Here is a 22,525-nt window from a genome sequence, read left to right on the forward strand (position 1 = left end):
CAAACATTGTATCATCCGTTAAGCCGAAAAAGACTTACCAAACACTTATTTGGAACGTTTTAAGCGATCCGTGAAAATATTTTTGATTATTACAAACGTATAGTATGTTTTTATAATTTTACACAAAACTAGCCGAAAAACACTTGTTTTCGCGTTGTTTAACGCACCCAATAAGTTTTTTCACGCCAAAAACCAACCCGAACTAAATTTGGACCGGGCTTTTCGTGTTTGGGCTTGAGAAATCAGAAACTTGGGCCAAAATGGGCCCAAAGTGGGCCCATGATGGTCCGATCGCAATCAGCAGCCCCCCCCCCCTTATTTTTCTTTCACATTTAAATTAGATTCAAGCCATTTCCAACACCAACTCTTGAAAATTCTGGACATAAACTTTACTCCAGCCAGAAAACTTCCAAAACCCTAAGGTAAGAGCTTAAATAAGTAGCTTTTTTACTTGTTTGAACTTGTTTAATACCATAAAAACATGTCTTAGTTACTAAAAATCATTCCTAACCGTGTAAAAATCCTAAAAATAGTCCATAAACATGTTTTGATCATACACATGGTAAGGAACCTGTTTTGATAATTTTTTTGGCCATAAACACGGATTAAAGGGTTGAAACGACGTTTTTACGGTTCAAAAGTTCGTTTTTGTGCACTAGCCGAAACCCTAACTTAAGGGCTGTTATGTTGATAAAATATTGCTTGGTTTGTGATATAGGACTTGTACCTAGCTTGCTTAGAAGCACAAGAACCTGAAAACTTGATTAAAAGGTCGCAAACGAGCCAAACCAGCTGAGGTAATGCCGAAACACTCGCTTACGGGTTATTTAGGTTAAGGTTGTGATGTGCAAATTGTTAGGACTTGAAATTTTTCAGGGACATCAAGGATCATGTCAGAGAGTCCCTGTTTAAATTTGGTAATTTTTCGACCATCCGAGAATATTTGGCTAATTTATTACCGAATTGGGACGTTTATTTGGGAAAAATAGCTAAAATACTTCAAAAATTATGAAATTTTTCTGGGAACTCAGATTTGATGTATTATGGTCACATATGAATTTTGGGATCATTTGAAGAAGTTTAAAGGTGTTTTGTTTATTTGCGTTCGTGTGAATTTTTACAGCCGAAATTGGGCCGAAAAGAATATCGCACGAGCTTTTTACATTTTGGAATTGATACATGTTGTTTTGGGACATGATTTGAGTATTCAGGAATTTTTGGTGAATTTTTGGAAATTGTTTGGGGTAAACGGACGATTTTCAGACGAAATATAGCTGATAAAATGAATTTTTATAAATTAATAAATCAGTAAATAAATTCCAGAAATATTTTTATAAAAATCTGCATATTTTAATTGATAAGTGGTTAAATTTTCATAATTTAATAATTAACGATTAATTAATTATGCTAATCTGAATATTAAACAAATTCAGTTTTTATAAAAACCGGCAAGTTCGCGACTAGTGAATATGCGGGAATATCAAAACACCAAGAGTGATCAAAAATTATATTTTTGGACTAGTTAAGTGAAAATGAACTTTTCTATGAGAAACCTGGACAATCCGGGTGGACTGTGCGCGTTTCTTCTCAAATCAAACTGAATAAGCGGAAACGGGCCCCGTGGCTAATCCGGGACCCCAGTATGTGATCTTTCTTTATAACTTAATCATTTTATTAACCAATACATTTACCCAAGCTTATTTTCCCATAACTGTTTTCTGAACGCGTAAACGAACAACTTGGCCCAGCTGGGAAAACGGGAATCTGAGCCAAGTTCAGTTTTAAGTATTAGACATTGAACAACATCACAACCTAAGCCTATTGCCACTTTCTGGGCGTTCCAACTACACCCAGATTAGTTATACAGCCCAGTTTAGTATTGAGATTATAATAATATTAAAATATTAATATTATTATAATATTAATTATAGGAACTACTGATATCGGACTGAACAAACCACGAGTTGATACAGTGTGGAATATCTACAAAACCGTGAGTTTCATGACCCCACTTTTAAACTGTTTTACGAACTTTTGGGGTGAAAATCATGTTTGCTTATATCTATATACTTATCTGAAACATATGATGATGTGAATTATCTAAGTGCTAACACACGAAAGTCCCCACGATCACAGTGATTAACTTCGAGCCGGTGGCTTGTGAATAGTACTATTGGTTTGACAAACCCAAACGGAATCGGCCTGGTTGCCGTGTCACATAGCGTCGTTTGCACATGACCATATTTATACAAACAGGCTATGTAGTGTTAGACATAGCTACCGGGGCATGTTGTGGGCGGAAAGGGGCCACAGTGGTTGATTGAGCGTGGGAAATGGAGGCACGCAGCACGAACAGTCCAGGCTTCACTGTAGCTTAGCATAATTACATCACATACATCATTTACATACATACATACTTGTTTCATGATTACAAGTGTTGACTTGTGAATACTCATTACTGATTTCTTGAAACTCGTGAAACTTACCAACTCTAGTAGTTGACCCGTTTTAAACTGCTTTTCAGGTGTACCTAAATTGGAATGATTTGGTGACCTGTTACTTGACTGAAGTGTGTGGTTGATGCTACGTGAATAGAAGCAAGGGCGATAGTAGTAAGAACGTTTAGTTAACGAACTAGTTTTGTTTATATCGCTTAGACTGTTAAACAATGATAGAACAAAGAAATGTAATATATTGTAAATTAGTTTGTAATGTTTCTTTATAAACAATGTATTGATATCAGAGATGTCTGTTACATTCCCGTTTTACGCTTCCGCATTGTGCTAGTCGGGGTGTGACAGAATTTGGTATCAGAGCCATTGGTTATATGATTAGGTTATCCCTTAGGGTACCTAAAATATAACTGTAGGCTCGATTAACTCTGGGAAAATAATTAAATAATAAATTAATATTATATACTGATGGATGTCGGGATGAACTTGTAGAGCAAGTGAGTTATTGTGGTCCGGAACATAATAACAGACTTGCTTGTACGAGGGAATTCTGGGAGAAGTCGCGGAACGTGTGGTTAGGTAAAAGTGGCAACTTATGTGTATAAAAGGTAATGGGAAAGTATATATATATGTAACACTCATACGTGTTTATGTGGAACAAGGTGTATGAATACGTGTACGTACGATACTGTTGATGACGGTAAATTTTACTATGAATATTATATTCATTTATATTCAGTATTGATTTAAATAATAATAATAATTAAAATTTTAATAAAACTAATATTATATTATGATATAATTAATATTAAATTTGGTTTAGTTAATTAATCTCCTCGAAAATAGTAGCGATAGCAATAGTTATCATTCTTATAACTAACCTTTGTGCAGACTCATGTCAAGGAATAACGACTACGTACCGGAAGAAGAACCGGTAATATCTGTAGAGGAGAATCCCGAAGAAGAATCAGAGGAGGATCCAGAGGAGGAGGATCCAGAAGAAGAAGACCCAGAAGAGGAACCGGAGGAGGAAGAGGAAGAGGTGGAAGAAGAAGTTATCTGTAGAGAGCTACCCAGGAATGTGCCTGATCTATCTGGTTATAGATGCGATAGTTATCCACCCAGGTCACCACGCAGGAATCAAGACGAAGTTAACAGTCGGTATCGTTCACCTGCTAGAGTAGCCAGATTACCCACTCCACCCATACACCTGTCGCCGACGACTTCAGCTACTGCGCGAGTCCGGCAGACTGCTCGTATTCGGGTAACCCCGATTGACCCTACCTCGATTCCATTTAGATCTACCCATGACCGGGGAGGACCTTCACGCCCTAGGGTAGATACTTCATCTTCTCGTTCATTGAGTATACCTTCCCCTCGTCCTGACCTCCCAAACGCAGGAAACAACTCTTGGATGGCTGTCCTGACTGACCGTGTGATAGACCACTCGATAGCCATGACTAACATTAACCGGGAGAGGAGGGACGTGACTCAGTGCCTATTGACATTACAGCAGACAGTACTGAACTTGCAGCAGTCAGATGCCTACCACCACTGGTGTTTGGATAGGGTGACAGTTCGGCTGTGGAACTATTACTGGGTGATTACGGTGCTATTATTTTTATGTTTGTGGCTAGCTTATCGTCTGTATGGATAGATGCAGAATATTACAACTATGTGTACATGATCTTTTGATACCCCATGTATGTATATAGTAATATGTTATGTTAATTTGGGACACAACTTTGTACATTATTACAAGCACTGACCCTTATAGGGTTAAGTCTAACAGTCACGTAGTGACAGATTTTGATATATACATGCAAGCACTGGCCTTTATCAGGCTAAGTCTATGTACTTTTGATATCAATGTACAGGACAATTTGTGAAATGTCAGTATGTTATTTGGTTTACCTGTACAACATTTATTGTGATTATTATTACACAGTGCCGTAGACTGGAATTAGTACTAATTGGCTTATATTTGTTTATCATTATAGAATGGCCCCAAAGAAAGCAAACCCTATGACTGAGGCAGAAATAGCCGAGATGATTGCTCGGCAAATGCAGGCAGTAATTCCGCTTATTGTAACACAAGTAACTGCCAGCGTAAACGCAAATATGCAAACAAACCAACAACAAAATAATAATGCTCCCCCAACCAACAATGAAACAGTTACAAATAACAATCCCCCACCTAATACAAATACCCCTACCAATGCAAATAATCCCCCACCGAACCCGAGCAATGAAAATAACAACCCTAATCCCCCTCGAAGGGAATATTCGATCAAAAACTTTATGGCCTGTAAACCGATTGATTTCAAGGGCACTGAAGAGCCAAACGGATTAATCAAGTGGATCGAGAAGACTGAATCTGTCCTCAATATCAGCAATTGTCCACCCGAAAACATTGTCAAGTATGTTGCTTCTACTTTTACGGATCATGCTTTGATGTGGTGAAACACTACGGTGCAGATAAAAGGTCAAGATACGGTGAATCGCATGACATGGGCTGAACTCAAAACACTAATGCTGGAACATTTCTGCCCAAGGAACGAAATTCAAAGATTAGAACACGAACTTTGGAGTTTGGAGATGAAAGGAGCGGATCATTTGGGATACACGAACCGCTTCAATGAATTGGCTCGCTTAGTACCATGGTTAGTAACTCCTGAAAATAAACGAGTTGAACGTTATATTTGGGGTTTAGCCCCGGGAGTGAGGAGTTTGGTGAACTCTGTGGGTCACACTTCGTTCGAGAATGCCGTGACTCAGGCCGGCATCGTAACTTTCGACTTGGTAAGAAGCGGAGTGTTGAGAATGGTCGGGGAATCATCAGGTATGAAACGAACTGACTATGGGACGAGAGCACAAGGAGGACAATCAAGCAAACGTGCACGTCCGACAATCAGAAATTATGCTATAACTGGTTCCGATACGAAGCCAGACAGGTACAAGGGACCCTTGCCAAAGTGTGACAGATGTAATTACCATCATGTGGGAGAGTGCAGATTGCCGGTATGCCAGAAATGTGGTCGAACTGGGCATTATGCCCCTAATTGCAAAGCAGGTGCAGAAATTGTGAGCCGACCAGCCCAGACAACCCAACCCCGTCGTCCCCAACTACCGAGACCGCAACCAATTCGTCAGCAACCAGCTCAGCAAAACTCAACTGTAGTGAATCGCCGTGCTTGTTTTGAATGTGGGAGCACGGAGCATTTTAGAAGGGACTGCCCCAAACTGAATCGAGGAGCAGTCACCGGTCGAAACCAAGCATCGACTTCAAGTGCGTCTTGGGGACGCGCGTTTGTTATTGAGCCAGGAGAAGCACGACAAGACCCAAACGTGGTAACAGGTACATTTGTTGTTTCTGATCAATATGCTTTTGTGTTATTTGATACTGGTGCCGATAGAAGCTTTGTTTCCACTAGTTTTATGTCCCTGGGTAATATGCCAGTTAGTGAACTAACAAATCCCTATACTATAGAGCTCGCTAACGGTAACTCTATAACTGTCAACCAAATAATCCAAAACTGTTCCATTATTCTTAACAACTACCCATTCCTTATTGACCTATTCTCGGTAGAGTTAGGAAGTTTTGATGTAATCGTTGGCATGGACTGGTTAACCAAGTATAAGGCGGAGATTGTGTGTAACGACAAGACGGTTAAAATTCCTTTTTCGAATGGTGAGGTGATTGTAGTACAAGGAGAGAAGTCTGGTTCGATATTACCTCTCCTGTCTCATCTCAAAGTGTTGAAATGTTTACGCCAAGGTTGTATGGCATTCTTGGCAAACGTGACTATAAAGAATCCTGATGAGAAACGCGTAGAAGAAATTCCCGTTGTACGTGAATACCCCGATGTCTTTCCTGACGATTTACCCGGATTACCACCGAACCGACAGGTTGAATTCCGCATAGACTTAATTCCAGGATCAGCCCCTATTGCTAAGGCACCTTATCGATTGGCACCTTCTGAAATGCAAGAACTATCCAACCAGTTACAGGAATTGTTAGATAAGGGTTTCATTCGTCCTAGTTATTCTCCTTGGGGAGCACCGGTATTGTTCGTAAAGAAGAAGGATGGAAGTTTTAGAATGTGCATCGATTACCGGGAATTAAACAAAGTTACCATCAAGAACCGATACCCTCTGCCACGAATAGATGATTTGTTTGACCAACTCCAAGGGGCAAACTATTTTTCGAAAATTGACCTTCGATCCGGTTACCATCAAGTTAAAATCCAAGAGGAAGACGTGTCTAAAACGGCGTTCCGAACTAGGTATGGCCACTACGAATTCTTAGTTATGCCGTTCGGACTGACTAATGCTCCCGCAGTTTTCATGGACCTTATGAATCGAGTTTGTAAACCATACCTCGACAAATTCGTTATCGTGTTTATAGATGACATTTTGATATATTAGAAACCAAGGAGGAACACGAGCAGCATTTACAAACTATTTTGGAGCTGTTGAGGCAGGAAAAGTTGTATGCCAAGCTGTCAAAGTGTGAATTTTGGCTACAAGAAGTACAATTTTTAGGGCACGTTGTTAACCGACACGGTATCCATGTAGACCCAAGTAAGATTGAAGCCATCAAAAGTTGGCAAGCCCCAAAGTCACCAAAAGAAATTCGCCAATTTTTGGGTTTAGCTGGGTATTATCGGCGTTTTATTGCTAACTTTTCCAGCATAGCCCAACCTTTAACTCTTTTGACTCAAAAAGATCGTGCTTACGTTTGGGGAGAAGAACAAGAAGCGGCTTTTCAATTGCTGAAACAGAAACTATGCCAAGCCCCGATACTGAGTCTTCCAGAGGGAACTGACGATCTGGTAGTTTATTGTGATGCGTCCCGGAAAGGTTTAGGGTGCGTACTTATGCAAAGAAACAAAGTCATAGCATACGCTTCTCGACAATTAAAGGTGCACGAGAAGAATTATACCACCCATGACTTGGAACTGGGCGCGGTTATTTTCGCACTCAAGATCTGGAGGCACTATTTGTATGGCACCAAGTGTACAGTATATACCGACCACAAAAGCCTACAGCATATTTTTGACCAGAAAGAACTAAACATGAGGCAGAGGAGATGGGTAGAATTGTTAAACGATTACGACTGTGAGATTCGATATCATCCGGGCAAGGCTAATATAGTGGCAGATGCTTTGAGCAGAAAAAAAAATGATCAAACCACTACGGGTTCGAGCACTTGGAATGATCGTCCAAACCAGTCTCACCGAGCAAATTCGTATTGCTCAAAACGAAGCTCTGAAAGGAGATCACTTGAGAAATGAAAACTTGCATGGAACCGAACAAAACTTTGAAGAAAGAACTGACAAAATTCTATACTACAAAAATCGAGTTTGGATTCCCACTTTCAGTAATCTGCGTAACTTGATCATGGACGAAGCCCATAAGTCCAAATACTCCATTCATCCTGGAACGGATAAGATGTACAAGGACTTGAAGGAGTATTATTTGTGGCCCGGTATGAAGAAGGATATAGCCACGTACGTCAGTAAATGTTTAACGTGTGCGAGAGTTAAGGCTGAATATCAAAAACCTTCGGGAATGTTGCACCAACCGGAAATACCACAATGGAAATGGGAACAGATTACCATGGATTTTGTAACACATCTCCCAAAAACTTCCCAAGGAAACGATGCAATATGGGTGATAGTTGACCGACTAACCAAATCCGCACACTTTCTTCCAATCCGAACCACGTTCACAACCGAAAAACTTGCTCACATCTACATCAATGAAATCGTATCCCGACACGGCGTACCAGTTTCAATTATTTCTGATCGCGATAGCCATTTCACCTCTCGTTTCTGGCAAGCCGTACAAGAAGCTTTGGGAACCCGAATTGACCTAAGTACCGCCTACCATCCCCAAACCGACGGTCAATCTGAACGAACCATTCAAACCCTCGAAGATTTGCTTCGCGCTTGTGTACTAGACTTTGGTGGAAACTGGGATCAACATCTTCCACTGGTTGAATTTTCGTATAACAATAGCTATCATAGTAGCATTCAAGCGGCACCATATGAAGCGCTGTACGGACGAAAATGTAGATCACCCTTGTGTTGGACAGAGGTTGGAGATACCCAAATTACACGATCTGACTTGATTCAAGAAACCACTGACAAAATCCGTAAAATCACAAGCAAATTGAAAATCGCCCGAGATCGACAGAAAAGCTACGCTGATGTCCATAGAAAGCCGTTATCCTTTGAAATAGGCGACAAAGTTTTTCTCAAAGTATCCCCGTGGAAAGGCGTCATTCGATTCGGAAAAACCGGTAAACTAACCCCGCGATACATTGGGCCATATGAAGTCATTTCTAAGATAGGTCCGTTAGCTTACCGACTGAAACTTCCTGTGGAGTTGAGTTCTATTCACGATGTCTTTCATGTTTCGAACCTGAAAAAGTGTCTTACTGACGAAACCGAAATCGTGCCATTAAAAGACTTAAACATAAATGAAAATTTGAATTTCGTTGAAGAACCAGTGGAAATATTAGAGGGAAAAAGAAAACAATTAAGACACAACAAAATCTCTCTAGTAAAAGTTCTGTGGAATTCACAAAGGGGACCCGAATTTACGTGGGAGCGGAAATCTGAATTCAAAAAGAAATACCCGCACCTGTTTCCAAACAAAGACAAAGTTGAATAATCGAATTTCGGGGACGAAATTTTCTAACGGGGGGAGAATGTGACATTTGAGCCAAAACGAGGTACACCTCAGCTCGTATTTATCGTTTAAGTAAATAAACGCCTTTTGAGTAACAAACGAACGATTAACCGAACGGGTCGGTTATGACCCAGATATCTCGGGGGGGTATTTATAAGTGATATAAAATCTATACAAGCTAAAATATTAGAAATATGGCCTTAGTTTGATTGCAAACAAGTTAAACGAAAACATGCTCGTTTAACCACCCGCTATAGATTTAAACACGAAAGATAGTTACAAACCAAGCATTGTATCATCCGTTAAGCCGAAAAAGACTTACCAAACACTTATTTGGAACGTTTTAAGCGATCCGTGAAAATATTTTTGATTATTACAAACGTATAGTATGTTTTTATAATTTTACACAAAACTAGCCGAAAAACACTTGTTTTCGCGTTTTTTAACGCACCCGATAAGTTTTTTCGCTCCAAAAACCGAACCCGAACTAAATTTGGACCGGGATTTTCGTGTTTGGGCTTGAGAAATCATAAACTTGGGCCAAAATGGGCCCAAAGTGGGCCCATGATGGTCCGATCGCAATCAGCAGCCCCCCCCCCCCTTATTTTTCTTTCACATTTAAACTAGATTCAAGCCATTTCCAACACCAACTCTTGAAAATTCTGGACATAAACTTTACTCCAGCCAGAAAACTTCCAAAACCCTAAGGTAAGAGCTTAAATAAGTAGCTTTTTTACTTGTTTGAACTTGTTTAATACCATAAAAACATGTCTTGGTTACTAAAAATCATTCCTAACCGTTTAAAAATCCTAAAAATGGTCCATAAACATGTTTTGATCATACACATGGTAAGGAACCTGTTTTGATAATTTTTTTGGCCATAAACACGGATTAAAGGGTTGAAACGACATTTTTACGGTTCAAAAGTTCGTTTTTGTGCACTAGTCGAAACCCTAACTTAAGGGCTGTTATTTTGATGAAATATTGCTTGGTTTGTGATATAGGACTTGTACCTAGCTTGCTTAGAAGCACAAGAACCTGAAAACTTGATTAAAAGGTCGGAAACGAGCCAAACCCGCTGAGGTAATGCCGAAACACTCGCTTACGGGCTATTTAGGTTAAGGTTGTGATGTGCATATTTTTAGGACTTGAAATTTTTCAGGGACATCAGGGATCATGTCAACGAGTCCCTGTTTAAATTTGGTAATTTTTCGACCATCCGAGAATATTTGGCTAATTTATTACCGAATTGGGACGTTTATTTGGGAAAAATAGCTAAAATACTTCAAAAATTATGAAATTTTTCTGGGAACTCAGATTTGATGTATTTTTGTCACATATGAATATTGGGATCATTTGAAGAAGTTTAAAGGTGTTTTGTTTATTTGCGTTCGTGTGAATTTTTACAGCCGAAATTGGGCCGAAAAGAATATCGCACGAGCTTTTTACATTTTGGAATTGATACAGGTTGTTTTGGGACATGATTTGAGTATTCAGGAATTTTTGGTGAATTTTTTGAAATTGTTTGGGGTAAACAGACGATTTCAGACGAAATATAGCTGATAAAATGAATTTTTATAAATTAATAAATCAGTAAATAAATTCCAGAAATATTTTTATAAAAATCTACATATTTTAATTGATAAGTGGTTAAATTTTCATAATTTAATAATTAACGATTAATTAATTATGCTAATCTGAATATTAAACAAATTCAGTTTTTATAAAAACCGGCAAGTTCGCGACTAGTGAATATGCGGGAATATCAAAACACCAAGAGTGATCAAAAATTATATTTTTGGACTAGTTAAGTGAAAATGAACTTTTCTATGAGAAACCTGGACAATCCGGGTGGACTGTGCGCGTTTCTTCTCAAATCAAACTGAATAAGCGGAAACGGGCCCCGTGGCTAATCCGGGACCCCAGTATGTGATCTTTCTTTATAACTTAATCATTTTATTAACCAATACATTTACCCAAGCTTATTTTCCCATAACTGTTTTCTGAACGCGTAAACGAACAACTTGGCCCAGCTGGGAAAACGGGAATCTGAGCCAAGTTCAGTTTTAAGTATTAGACATTGAACAACATCACAACCTAAGCCTATTGCCACTTTCTGGGCGTTCCAGCTACACCCAGATTAGTTATACAGCCCAGTTTAGTATTGAGATTATAATAATATTAAAATATTAATATTATTATAATATTAATTATAGGAACTACTGATAGCGGACTGAACAAACCACGAGTTGATACAGTACGGAATATCTACAAAACCGTGAGTTTCATGACCCCACTTTTAAACTGTTTTACGAACTTTTGGGGTGAAAAGCATGTTTGCTTATATCTATATACTTATCTGAAACATATGATGATGTGAATTATCTAAGTGCTAACACACGAAAGTCCCCACGATCACAGTGATTAACTTCGAGCCGGTGGCTTGTGAATAGTACTATTGGTTTGACAAACCCAAACGGAATCGACCTGGTTGCCGTGTCACATAGCGTCGTTTGCACATGACCGTATTTATACAAACAGGCTATGTAGTGTTAGACATAGCTACCGGGGCATGTTGTGGGCGGAAAGGGGCCACAGTGGTTGATTGAGCGTGGGAAATGGAGGCACGCAGCACGAACAGTCCAGGCTTCACTGTAGCTTAGCATAATTACATCACATACATCATTTACATACATACATACTTGTTTCATGATTACAAGTGTTGACTTGTGAATACTCATTACTGATTTCTTGAAACTCGTGAAACTCACCAACTCTAGTAGTTGACCCGTTTTAAACTGCTTTTCATGTGTACCTAAATTGGAATGATTTGGTGACCTGTTACTTGATTGAAGTGTGTAGTTGATGCTACGTGAATAGAAGCAAGGGCGATAGTAGTAAGAACGATTAGTTAACGAACTAGTTTTGTTTGTATCGCTTAGACTGTTAAACAATGATAGAACAAAGAAATGTAATATATTGTAAATTAGTTTGTAATGTTTCTTTATAAACAATGTATTGATATCAGAGGTGTCTGTTACATTCCCGTTTACGCTTCCGCATTGTGCTAGTCGGGGTGTGACAACTTCTTTGCTACATGACCTGTTTCACCACATTTAAAACACAAACGTGTGTCCAAAATCTTATGTGGTGGAACAAAAGTCTTGTTTTCAGGCTTTGGTTGATTAACTTCAATCTTTGGATTATCAATAGCTGCCAAGTTTGAAACCTTCTATGTTAATCCCTTTTTATATTTATAAAATTCCAGATTTGTAGTGTTCAATGAACTCTCCAATCCTGATGATTTTACAAATTTTATAGTTTTAAAAACATTTGCAGTTGGTTTCATTTGAACATTAGATGATTTTGATTTCAGAAATTCTTGTTCAAGCTTGGTAACCTTTGATGTGTCATCATTGTAGACACTCTCGATAATTTCGTGTTTAAGAAGATTTAAAGGAAATTCTTCATCCGAAAACACTTTAGTTAAACCCTTTAATTTAAAAACTCGGCCTTTGGTTGGCTCGTTTTGCGGATTAATGAATCTCATTAACTCCTCATCGGACACTTGATGTTTGTCTGATTTCATTACTTTAACTGTGACTTTTGGTTTGTTCAAGGAATTACCTGAAGATTTTGAACCATAAACAGCATGTTCAAATTCTTCCGGTTCACACAGAATATGATTGTCAGAAGGAATATTCTTATTTTTCATAATCACTTCTGGCTCATTTGAACCATCAAGTTCATTCTCAGTAAAGACTGAGTTACTTTTGATATCCACTGGTTCTTGAGTCATTGGCTTTATTGTCTCAGCACTTTCAGTTTTCATTGGATTAACAATGGGTGTTTCCGAAGTCGTAGATTGCTCAACAACATCAAGAATGCTTGTGTAGTCACCTTAAAAAGGAGGAGGAACCTCCACATATCCCAAACCAACTTTACCATTCTTTTTATGTGAATGATTAACCTTGATTATTTCATTTAAGAGAAATTATGAGTCTCTAAATTTACTAAGTTTATTTTTCAACTCTAAGACTTCATTCTCTAATTTTGAATACTAGTTCGGAGTTTGAGAATCTCCTAAAAATGTTGCTCAATAATCACGAGTTTGCAATTATCTTCCGCTTTCAAGTCGTGATTGCTTTCAGAAAAATTTTTGATTTTAACAGTTGATTGATCCAAGAGTTTGGATTTTTGTCTAAAGTAATCCTTCAACATAGAAGGCTCGTTCACGAGTAGAGTATTTTGTTGTAAATCAGACTCAAGTTTATACTTAAGTTCACAACAATTCTCACACTCGGTAAAGACTTGGGTCGTTATCGTCTCGTGTGACTCATTCATGGATAATTTAAAAGACGAGTTAGTACAAACCTCCTCAATCTTTTCCATAAAGGCAAACGATTCAGTTTGTTCAGCAGATGAATTATCAGAATCTGTCTCTGATTCTGAACTGCCATTTTCTTCAGTTAAATTATCGCCACTTGCATCTTCAAAATGCTCCACAGGTTCAAGCACGGTGAGATTTTCCTGGTTACCCAATAATCGTTGTGACCAATCAAGCCCCTCATTTACAACCAGGGCTTGTGAGCTAGCCTTAACCTGATCCCCCTCTTATGTCTTCTTCTACTCAGGTACTGTTAAACTTTTCTAAGAAGATCTATCACTATTACGAGGACCCGAATACTCTTTCTTCGGCTTGTCACATTCTTTAGCAAAGTGTCCAAACTCACTGCAATTGTAACACTTGACCTTTAACTTATCGAATCCAACCCTCTTGTTCAATGAAGGTAGTTCCTTACCAGTTCTTTGCATAAACCGCTTTACTTTACGCACGATCATGGACATGTGCCATTTCAGGTCCATGAGTTTGAGGTCATCAGGATCAATCTGATCATAGTCTTCGCCCGTTAGTTCGCTTGTAGCTATTTTAATCCCAACTAATTGTTCGTAAGAAATCATGAATGCGCACAAGAACGCAAATTGCTGCTCCGCTTCCTTCAAATTCACATTAGTCGGAGAGCTTGATTGACTAGTTCCAGAATTTGAACCCGATGCCATGAAGCATACGTTAGGGTTCACATTACAGTTAGGAGACCCATCTGGAGAATTGAATTCATCAGCGGTAAGTTCATCATTTCAGAAGTAACCGTTTTCCTTAAGCATAAGCAGAAATGTTGAATACGATGGTGGCAACGCATTCTTTAACGTGTCAATTTATCCACTTCAGACGGCTCTAATTTAACCGTAGACATCTCAGCAACGAGATGACAAAAACGGCTAATCATCTCTTCCACGGTCTCATTCTTGAGAAGCGAAAAATTTCTGAATTGAAATTTCACTAATGTCTTTTTACTCTCAAGTGTATTCCCTAAACTTCTTGTTTTCGAGGAAGCAAACAACGTAGCACACGTCTTGATATGGCTAAACTGATGAAATATATTCTCGGGAAGAGCCATAGTCAACGTCGAGTAATCTTTCGTCTCGTTCTCAGCATCCTTGATTTCATTAGCCTCATACATATGAAACAACTTATCCGTGAACCCAGTCGTCTCACTCCCCACTTGCGGTACTTTATAAACAACATCAAGATGTCGAACACTACTCGGATGAACAGACCCAAGGTGAGCTCGGAATCTCGGTTCCCAACGTGCAAATTCTGACAACTTGAGTAGTTTAGGAAACTTGTTATGAGAACCAATCTCATTGTCCATAGTAAGCATTTGTTGCATCCATACGTTCTGAGAAGCGAGTGCGTAATACGAAGCTTGATTTGGTGAAGCCATGATTTGTCAATTATCAGAAAGTCAAAGGACTTGAATTGACAAAGTTTGAAACTTATATCACACGAATGGCTACTGTACACACGAATGAACACAATACTGTTTATACAAATGAGTCGTAACAAAAGGGTTTTGACGAATGGTGAATAAGTAACGAATGAGCAATCTAACGAATGTGATATGCGTGACGAATGAGTAACAAATGGTGTTTGAATAGCGAATGTCTATAGCGTTTTAATGAATGACAGGTTTAGCGAATAAGGTTTTCACAAACGAGAATGAATAACGAATGATCCGTTATTTTCACACGAATGTGATGTCAAACAAATAAAGAATGAGTGTTCATCCTAACGAATCAATCTTCAACCATTTTCATCAATGTCCAGAATTCAAACTCTTTCAAACCAGTCCAAAACGCCCTAAAACCTATCTCAATTCAAACTCAAATCCACAATAATCAGACTCAATTAAATCAATTCAAATTTCACGTTAATCCTCCATTAATGTAAAACTCAAATCAACCTCAAATCCTTATCCAATACAACCTCCATTACCATTCCAAATACCATTAATCCTAACTCTAATTACCTTTAACTCGTTCAATTACAATCAATTGAGACACTCTGTGTTTGCCAGAAACTGATTAATCACTCATATCATGTTGAATTAATCAATTATGAACTGAAACGATACGATTAAACTTGAACAAACACGTAGATCTGATTGACAGACTCTGTTACCAGTTGAGAAAGCCTGTATCGCTCGAACAGGATCTAGATCTGTGATGACATCGGTTGTTCATGGTGATTATACGATTAGTATGACGAATTACGTTAGTGTGTGTTTCTGAGAGCAATTGAACAGAGTAACAATGCTAATACAATTATCAAAAACATTTGTTATTACTTTAGAATAGATACAGGGTATATATAGGGATGACACATTCGTTAAGTTAATACTTAACGAATGGTGCCATTCGTTACATTAAGATCAGACGAATGAGCTAACTCATTCGTTATACATTACAATAACGAAAGACCCCACATTCGTTATGTCCCATTCGTTAAGCAAGGTTAATGAATGTGACTTACATTATGATGAATGTGATACATTCGTTACGGGGTAACGAATGTATCTCACAATGGAGCGAGTGGGCTAATATACCAAATGCCCTTACACTTAATAAACTAATATAATAATAGAATAAAGACTGAGACGCTCGTTTGATGTATCAGCACACTCTTTAAAATGGTAGAAAATTACATCCCCATTGGTTAACTGGAAAAATAGGTTGATGAAGTATATTGGTTATATACTTGGAAGAGTGTGTATATGAAATAAATCAATGCAGTCCCAGGGCATGAGATGTGGACTCCTTCACAATTCCCAACAACATTAACTCTACCAAAACATCATAAGCAGGTAAGTAGCATAAAACTGGTAAAATCAATGCAATAAGGCTTGAAGATTTTTTTACATAGATTAGGAGTTCCAAAAAGAGCAGGAAAAAGGCACTAGGTGAGATAAAGAAGATGGCAGCTTCTAAGTAGAGGAAGAGGATAATACAAGAGGTTCAAGAAGTGCTTTCTTCAGGAGGTAGAATGAAAAGAAAGTAACAAGTTTTGAGATGTAGCAACCGTGGAAATTGTGGTCACGACATCAAAAGTTGCAGGCTTGCACCTAATAGGGGAGGGACTAGTTCCAAATCAGAAATCAAGTCTTCATAAGAAGCACCCCAATCAAGCCGGTTCCAAGGAAGACAAGCCCAAGGAAGTCAACATGGTTAGTTATTAAGGTTAATGTGTGTGGATAGTTTTATCACTTTATGTGTGTGGTTTTTGCTAGACAATTTCACAAAATTGTGGTTTGTATGACATTTTAATAACTTATGGTGTGTTAGGAATGTTTGACAATTTAGGTGCTATGAAGGTTTGATGTTTGACAATTTACGTGGTATTATGTAGTTTTAGTTTTAGATTTTATATGTCTTAGACTTTGAGGCTATGTTATGCACTTTCATGGTTTGACAAACAACAAACACATATCATCAGCAACAACCAAACAATTTTATTAAACAACCTTATTCCAAGTCAAACATTACAATACAAATCAAGTCAAACATTATAACAAACCAACTAAACGACTATTTCCAATGACAATCATTATTTAACCAATCAGAGTCCCAATCCTGCGTGTATTCATATGGATCATGGTAATAATATTCATCCGACTCCATTATATAATAATAAGCACCTTTCAAAATCTCAAGGTCATAATCATGCCCCTTTTCCGATTCATATTCTTGGTTTGGTTTGAAGATTTCATCTTCTTACGCTAAATTAGCCACTAGTTCATGTTCTTCCAGTTGACCCGCTTTCTTGTCAACATTACTAACATGTTCTTACTGGCTCGCTTCAATGCCAACCTTACCAACATGTTCTTCTTGTTCTTCCAAGTATCATGCATCCTTCTCAACCTCAATAACCTCATCATGGCTACAACATGACTGCTAAGTCCAAAAAAATCATGTATAAATAGATTGTACACCAAATGTGATGATTAATAACTACTATTACAATTACAACCATTACATAATTCCATGGTACAATTACAAACTGCGCTAGAAATCAACAAACAACATACATAAGGAACAATAACCAAGTAACTCATAATACAATATTCAATCTTGTAACTTCTTTGGTTTTGGTTATTGCAAACTCATTTCTTGTTCATCATCTTCACCATAGCATCGATTATATCTTCACAGGTGGGCAATTAGGATTATCAGCCCACTTTAGCCAACCACAACTCCCATTCTGTAATGAATTTAGCATATCAACAGAAAATCAACCTAAATTTGACCTAAAACTGACCTAACCCTAATTATCGTAAGTTACAGAGATAACCAAAATTTTAACATACTTGAATCGAATTTAACAATCACAAGTGAATCGTAAATTAACAATCACACTTACACAGCACAAAAATCTTCGACTAGGGTTTGCTTATGTCCTGTAAATCCAATAACAAGCCTGCACTACAAGAGCATCTTACCTCAGATCGATCGTATGTTTGAGTCCTCGATTGTGTGGAAGATGAAGGCGAAGATTGAGCCATTACAGCTCCAAATAGGCCGTCGAGATTGAAGATGAGGCCCTGGATATCGTCGGTGGGGTTCGAAAGATGAAGACGACATTTGGTAATTATAATTATAGGCACAGGGGTAAAAACATCATTTCAGCACATTTTGGACAGGTCAACTGCTAGTCAACGGAAGGAAAGACTCACATTAGCTCGCTCAAAAACCACCAGCATGCGCGTTTTAAGAGTCAATGTTGTAACGTGCTTCCGCCCATATAGCACATGGATGCCATAATTTTCTATTTATTATTATTATTATTATTTTGGTTTTGTCAGGTTAAAAGAAAAGGAGAAATGTTTTATCGTCTTCAACAATGTGATTTTCAGACAGATACAGATACGTTACCCCCCCCCCCCCCCACCCCACCCCCACCCCCTGCTTATTTTTATTATTATACTATTCCATTCCAATCAACCTCACAAATTCATTCATCTTTCAAACACACATCATATCTTCCTGTTAGATTCGTAGCATTCTCAACACCACTCACAATTATCAATATCAATCAATGGCAGCCAGCAGCTCTACTGAAGAGGTTCATTAATTCACTTCTCCATCCCCTACATTTTGCACTAATCCTTGATTATCTTCCTCATTTCTCCATCTGCTTCTAAATTAACTTAATCTCCCTCCGATTCATCTCATTTTCGCTTTATATTTGCCTTTAATTGAATCGCTGTTTGATTTCGATTTGGGGGATTTGTTGACAGTAATATCAGTTTCAGTTTAGTAATGTGATCGATCAATCTTAATTGTGATTTCTAGGGTTTGGCTGTCAGATTTAGGGCCACAGTTGGCTGTCAATATCTTTTCTGATCTTGTTGACGTTAATTAGCTTGTAATTATTGAGATTGTGACACGAGATATTAATTAATTAATAGCATAATAAAGCAATTATATATGCATATATCTTGTGGTTACAAAATAGATGTTTTGATATTTTTACAAGTGTTATAACTGCACACCAGCATGCTTGTCACGTCGTAGTCATGAGTACTGTATGAGGTTATAAGGTTCGTATAACTTTTACAGATAATAGAATTGTCACATTTGTCAATTTTAGTAAAGTTTTTGGGAAATTTGGGATCGGTACTAAGCACATCCCCATTGACAAGTGTTTGTTAACGGGATATATAAATACTTGTTTACAAAATACTTAAATTGAGGAAAAGAAATTAGGTTCAGCAAAACATGCTCCTCTTTTGGTCTGAATTGCTCATTCTTGGTTTTTAGATTTACCCTATAATTTTACCTTTCTTTGTACTATGAGGTAAATTTATCAAACGCAACAGCCGATGTGTCACCCAAAATGGAAGTTCGTCATATGCTCTATATTTCATTAAGTTAGGTAACAAGGAGGGCTTGGAAGGGGAAATGCGCAATTGTCACTAGTTAGTTAGAAGAAGGTTGATATTATTTTTATTTGAGATGGTTATGTTGTATGTATGCAGGAATGTGATACTTACAGTATTGTAGTATTATCTGATGAATGTGAACTGCCAATGGCTCTCTCAACTCCTTCAACAGCCGATGTTTGTATTCCACTTAGGAGCCAGCTGTCATTGGATGCGCGATTGGGCAATCTGCTGGTGGAAGATGCAGTTGCATATTCAACATGCACGGTAGATGATGATGATGATGATGATGATGATGATGATATTGAAAAGGGCGAAAAGTCAAAAAGTCAATGCAATGAGCAAGTATTGAGTGTGAGTAGATGAAGTTATTAATATCATAATTGTTAAATATATATTAGATTATTAGTATTAGGGTTCAGTTTTTAGCAGCATTATAAACACTGTTATAATTGTAGTTTCGTCTTCTTTCAATATTACATATTTACATAATAATAAAGGTATTTTGCAGAAATCATTGCAGAAACAGATCAGCTTCGATATGGGAGGTAAATACATGCAGTTGTTGATGAACCACAGCCTGATGCTATCCAAGTTTTCCACTCGAGGTACGTAACTGCCTTCTAATTCATACCCTATTGAATACATTTTTTGTTAGTAAATTACTATTTTGACCCGTTTATGTAAAACATGTTAGTTTGGTAAAGAACTAGTCAAACAGATAAAGTTTAAAAAAATAGAAGGCAAATATGGGAAGTCAAAAATGTTAAAATCCCAAGGTTTTACAGGTTTCTAACTACCTGTATATAAGATAGTTCGGATCATTATTTCAAGAGTTAATTACGTGGTGGTCCATGTGTTATGACCATATTACGGTTTTGGTCCCAAAGTTTCATTAAGTCCAACTATTTGCTCAAACATAACACATATGGTTCCTAAAATGAATGGGCGTTAAGGTTTTCTGTTATTTGTGTTCGAAATGACCAAATATCCCATCCCAGTTAAACAACAAACCTATAAAATGTGGGGCCCGCTTGAAATAACCAAATTACCCCGGTCTTCTTCAAACCATGGAGGGTAACTGTCTGATGTTTTGTGTGATTTTATTTGGCAGATAGAATTGCAACTGAGAAACTTCTTGATGCTCCAAAATCGAGGAAGTATAAGCGTGGCGCCTCTTTTAGTTCAAGAAAAGTTGTTCTCGTGTTCTCGGTCTTGTAAGTTCACATCTTTTCATGATTTTAAAAATTCATATGTAATTCTACCTGACACAGTTGACACCCCTAGTTTTTGCCATTTAAAAGACCCAAACAACCCATGTTGGTGATTTTCGTGCAACAATCATTTTTATGTAATTGAAATTTACACAAAACTGAAGGGATATTACATTAAACTCTTAACACAAGTTATGAGGTGTGGAGTGCATGATCGTTTGAGCTAATATGATTCCAGACCTAACAAATGGCAAATAAAATATTAGCTAGAAGGGCAACGGGTCAAGCACTAACAAGCCTATCTCAGATAGGTCAAATACTAAAATAACTAAATGGGTGACGGGCCAAAGAAGATGAAAAATGTTTACAAAGATTTAGCTTATTGTCAGGGCCATCTTCGAGAATTTAAATACCTCGGCCGAGCCGAAATGAAAAGGACCGTAGGCCCTAACGAGTAATGAAATATATAAGCTATTGTCAAACAACATCATTGTGATAGCAATAGCTTTGCTATTGGTGGGATTTACTGAGTACGATGACGATTAACATCATAACAATAAGCATAGCAAAAATATAGTTGGGCCCAATAGCTTAAATGGATTACGAATAAAAAAAGTATTAGGCCCATATATAATAAGATGATTAAGATCCATACCTATTTTATACAAAAAATAAATAAATAAATATATACAAAAAATATTTTGGCCCCTGAAATTTATGGGCCTTTACCGGTTATTCAGCTCACCCTATGCTTGGGCTGGCCCTGCATATTGTTGTAACAATATTTATTTTTTGTAATGATTTTAGCACACTATATATTAACAGTATTTTTTATAACAGATTTTGATTAATTGTTTTCTGTCCCCTTTGTTTATACAGGTCGAGTTTGGGAACAATGATACTTATATATCTGACATTGAGAGTTAGACAAATGGGCGACGCCTCAGCTCATTTGGGCTGAACTTACCTTACTTTGTAAGCTTACTTTTAGAAATTCAAGGATCGTTGCGTATCCAGGTCATGCACTCTTTGATTGTTTTAAGTTTTGACAGACGAATTCGTTAGGTTTTTAGGAGTTGCATTTTGTTTAAATGTTTAGCAGCCTGATTTTCTTTTGTTATGTACATAACTGTTGGGTTCGTAGGCCTTGTTGGCCCGGTTTATTATATGAAGTCAAAAGAGGAGACGGGTGTGGGCGGTCGGGCCCAAGCCCGGCCCGGTTTAGATTTCTTGCATAATAATTTACTAACCCTAGTTCAGTCTCTATATAAACAACATTATGTACTTGTAATATTTGGTCACTCAATAAAGATATACCTAGTTGCCACCCGTGAACGTAGGTCAGTTTAGACCGAACCACGTTAAATCCTCGTGTTCGTTTACTGCTTTCGTGTGTGTGTTCGGTTTCGTGTGTGCGTTTAATCCTAACAAGTGGTATCAGAGCTTAGGTTCGGATCACACGAAGAACACGGTGAACCAGTACCGCCGCCGCCGCTACAGTACCCTGCCGCTGCTACAGTACCGCCGCCGCTACAGTACCGCCAACGCCGCTACAGTACCGCGCCGCTGCTACAGTTCCGCCGCCGCTGATTAGGGTTGATCTAGGGTTTCGTTTTTTTGGCAGCCGCCAAATTAACCCAGCGGTCACCGGGTTCGTCTTGTTGGTCATCAGTTCGATTAGGGTTTGCCGGCAGTAGCGCCGCCACCCTATTACCGATTTGTTCGATCGTCATTCAAGAAGCATCAACCGCTAAAAGTCGTGTCGGGCAGTCTAGCCGACAGAACTGAGTAACCAGCTGCCGTTACGGGTTTGTGGTCGAAGTATAAGTGTGGTAGCCGAGCAGTGAAGCCGGCCTGATTACCTGTTATCGCTGATCAG

At 38.1% G+C, this 22,525-nt stretch overlaps 1 protein-coding gene across 1 annotated transcript; it reads left to right on the forward strand.

The window, feature by feature from the left end:
* Positions 1–18,585: 18,585 nt before the first annotated feature.
* On the forward strand, positions 18,586–21,730 carry LOC143580149 (uncharacterized). Its single transcript, XM_077063258.1, has 5 exons — positions 18,586–18,612; positions 19,529–19,777; positions 19,944–20,040; positions 20,547–20,649; positions 21,526–21,730. Exons 1-5 carry the CDS (start codon positions 18,586–18,588, stop codon positions 21,605–21,607), a joined length of 558 nt encoding a protein of 185 aa, XP_076919373.1. The 3' UTR covers positions 21,608–21,730.
* The last annotated feature ends 795 nt before the right edge of the window (positions 21,731–22,525 follow it).

This window comes from Bidens hawaiensis, unplaced genomic scaffold (assembly GCF_021521415.1).
Source record: "Bidens hawaiensis isolate Kalapana, Puna unplaced genomic scaffold, B.hawaiensis_p1.1 tig00001463_1, whole genome shotgun sequence".
Lineage (NCBI taxonomy): Eukaryota > Viridiplantae > Streptophyta > Magnoliopsida > Asterales > Asteraceae > Bidens > Bidens hawaiensis.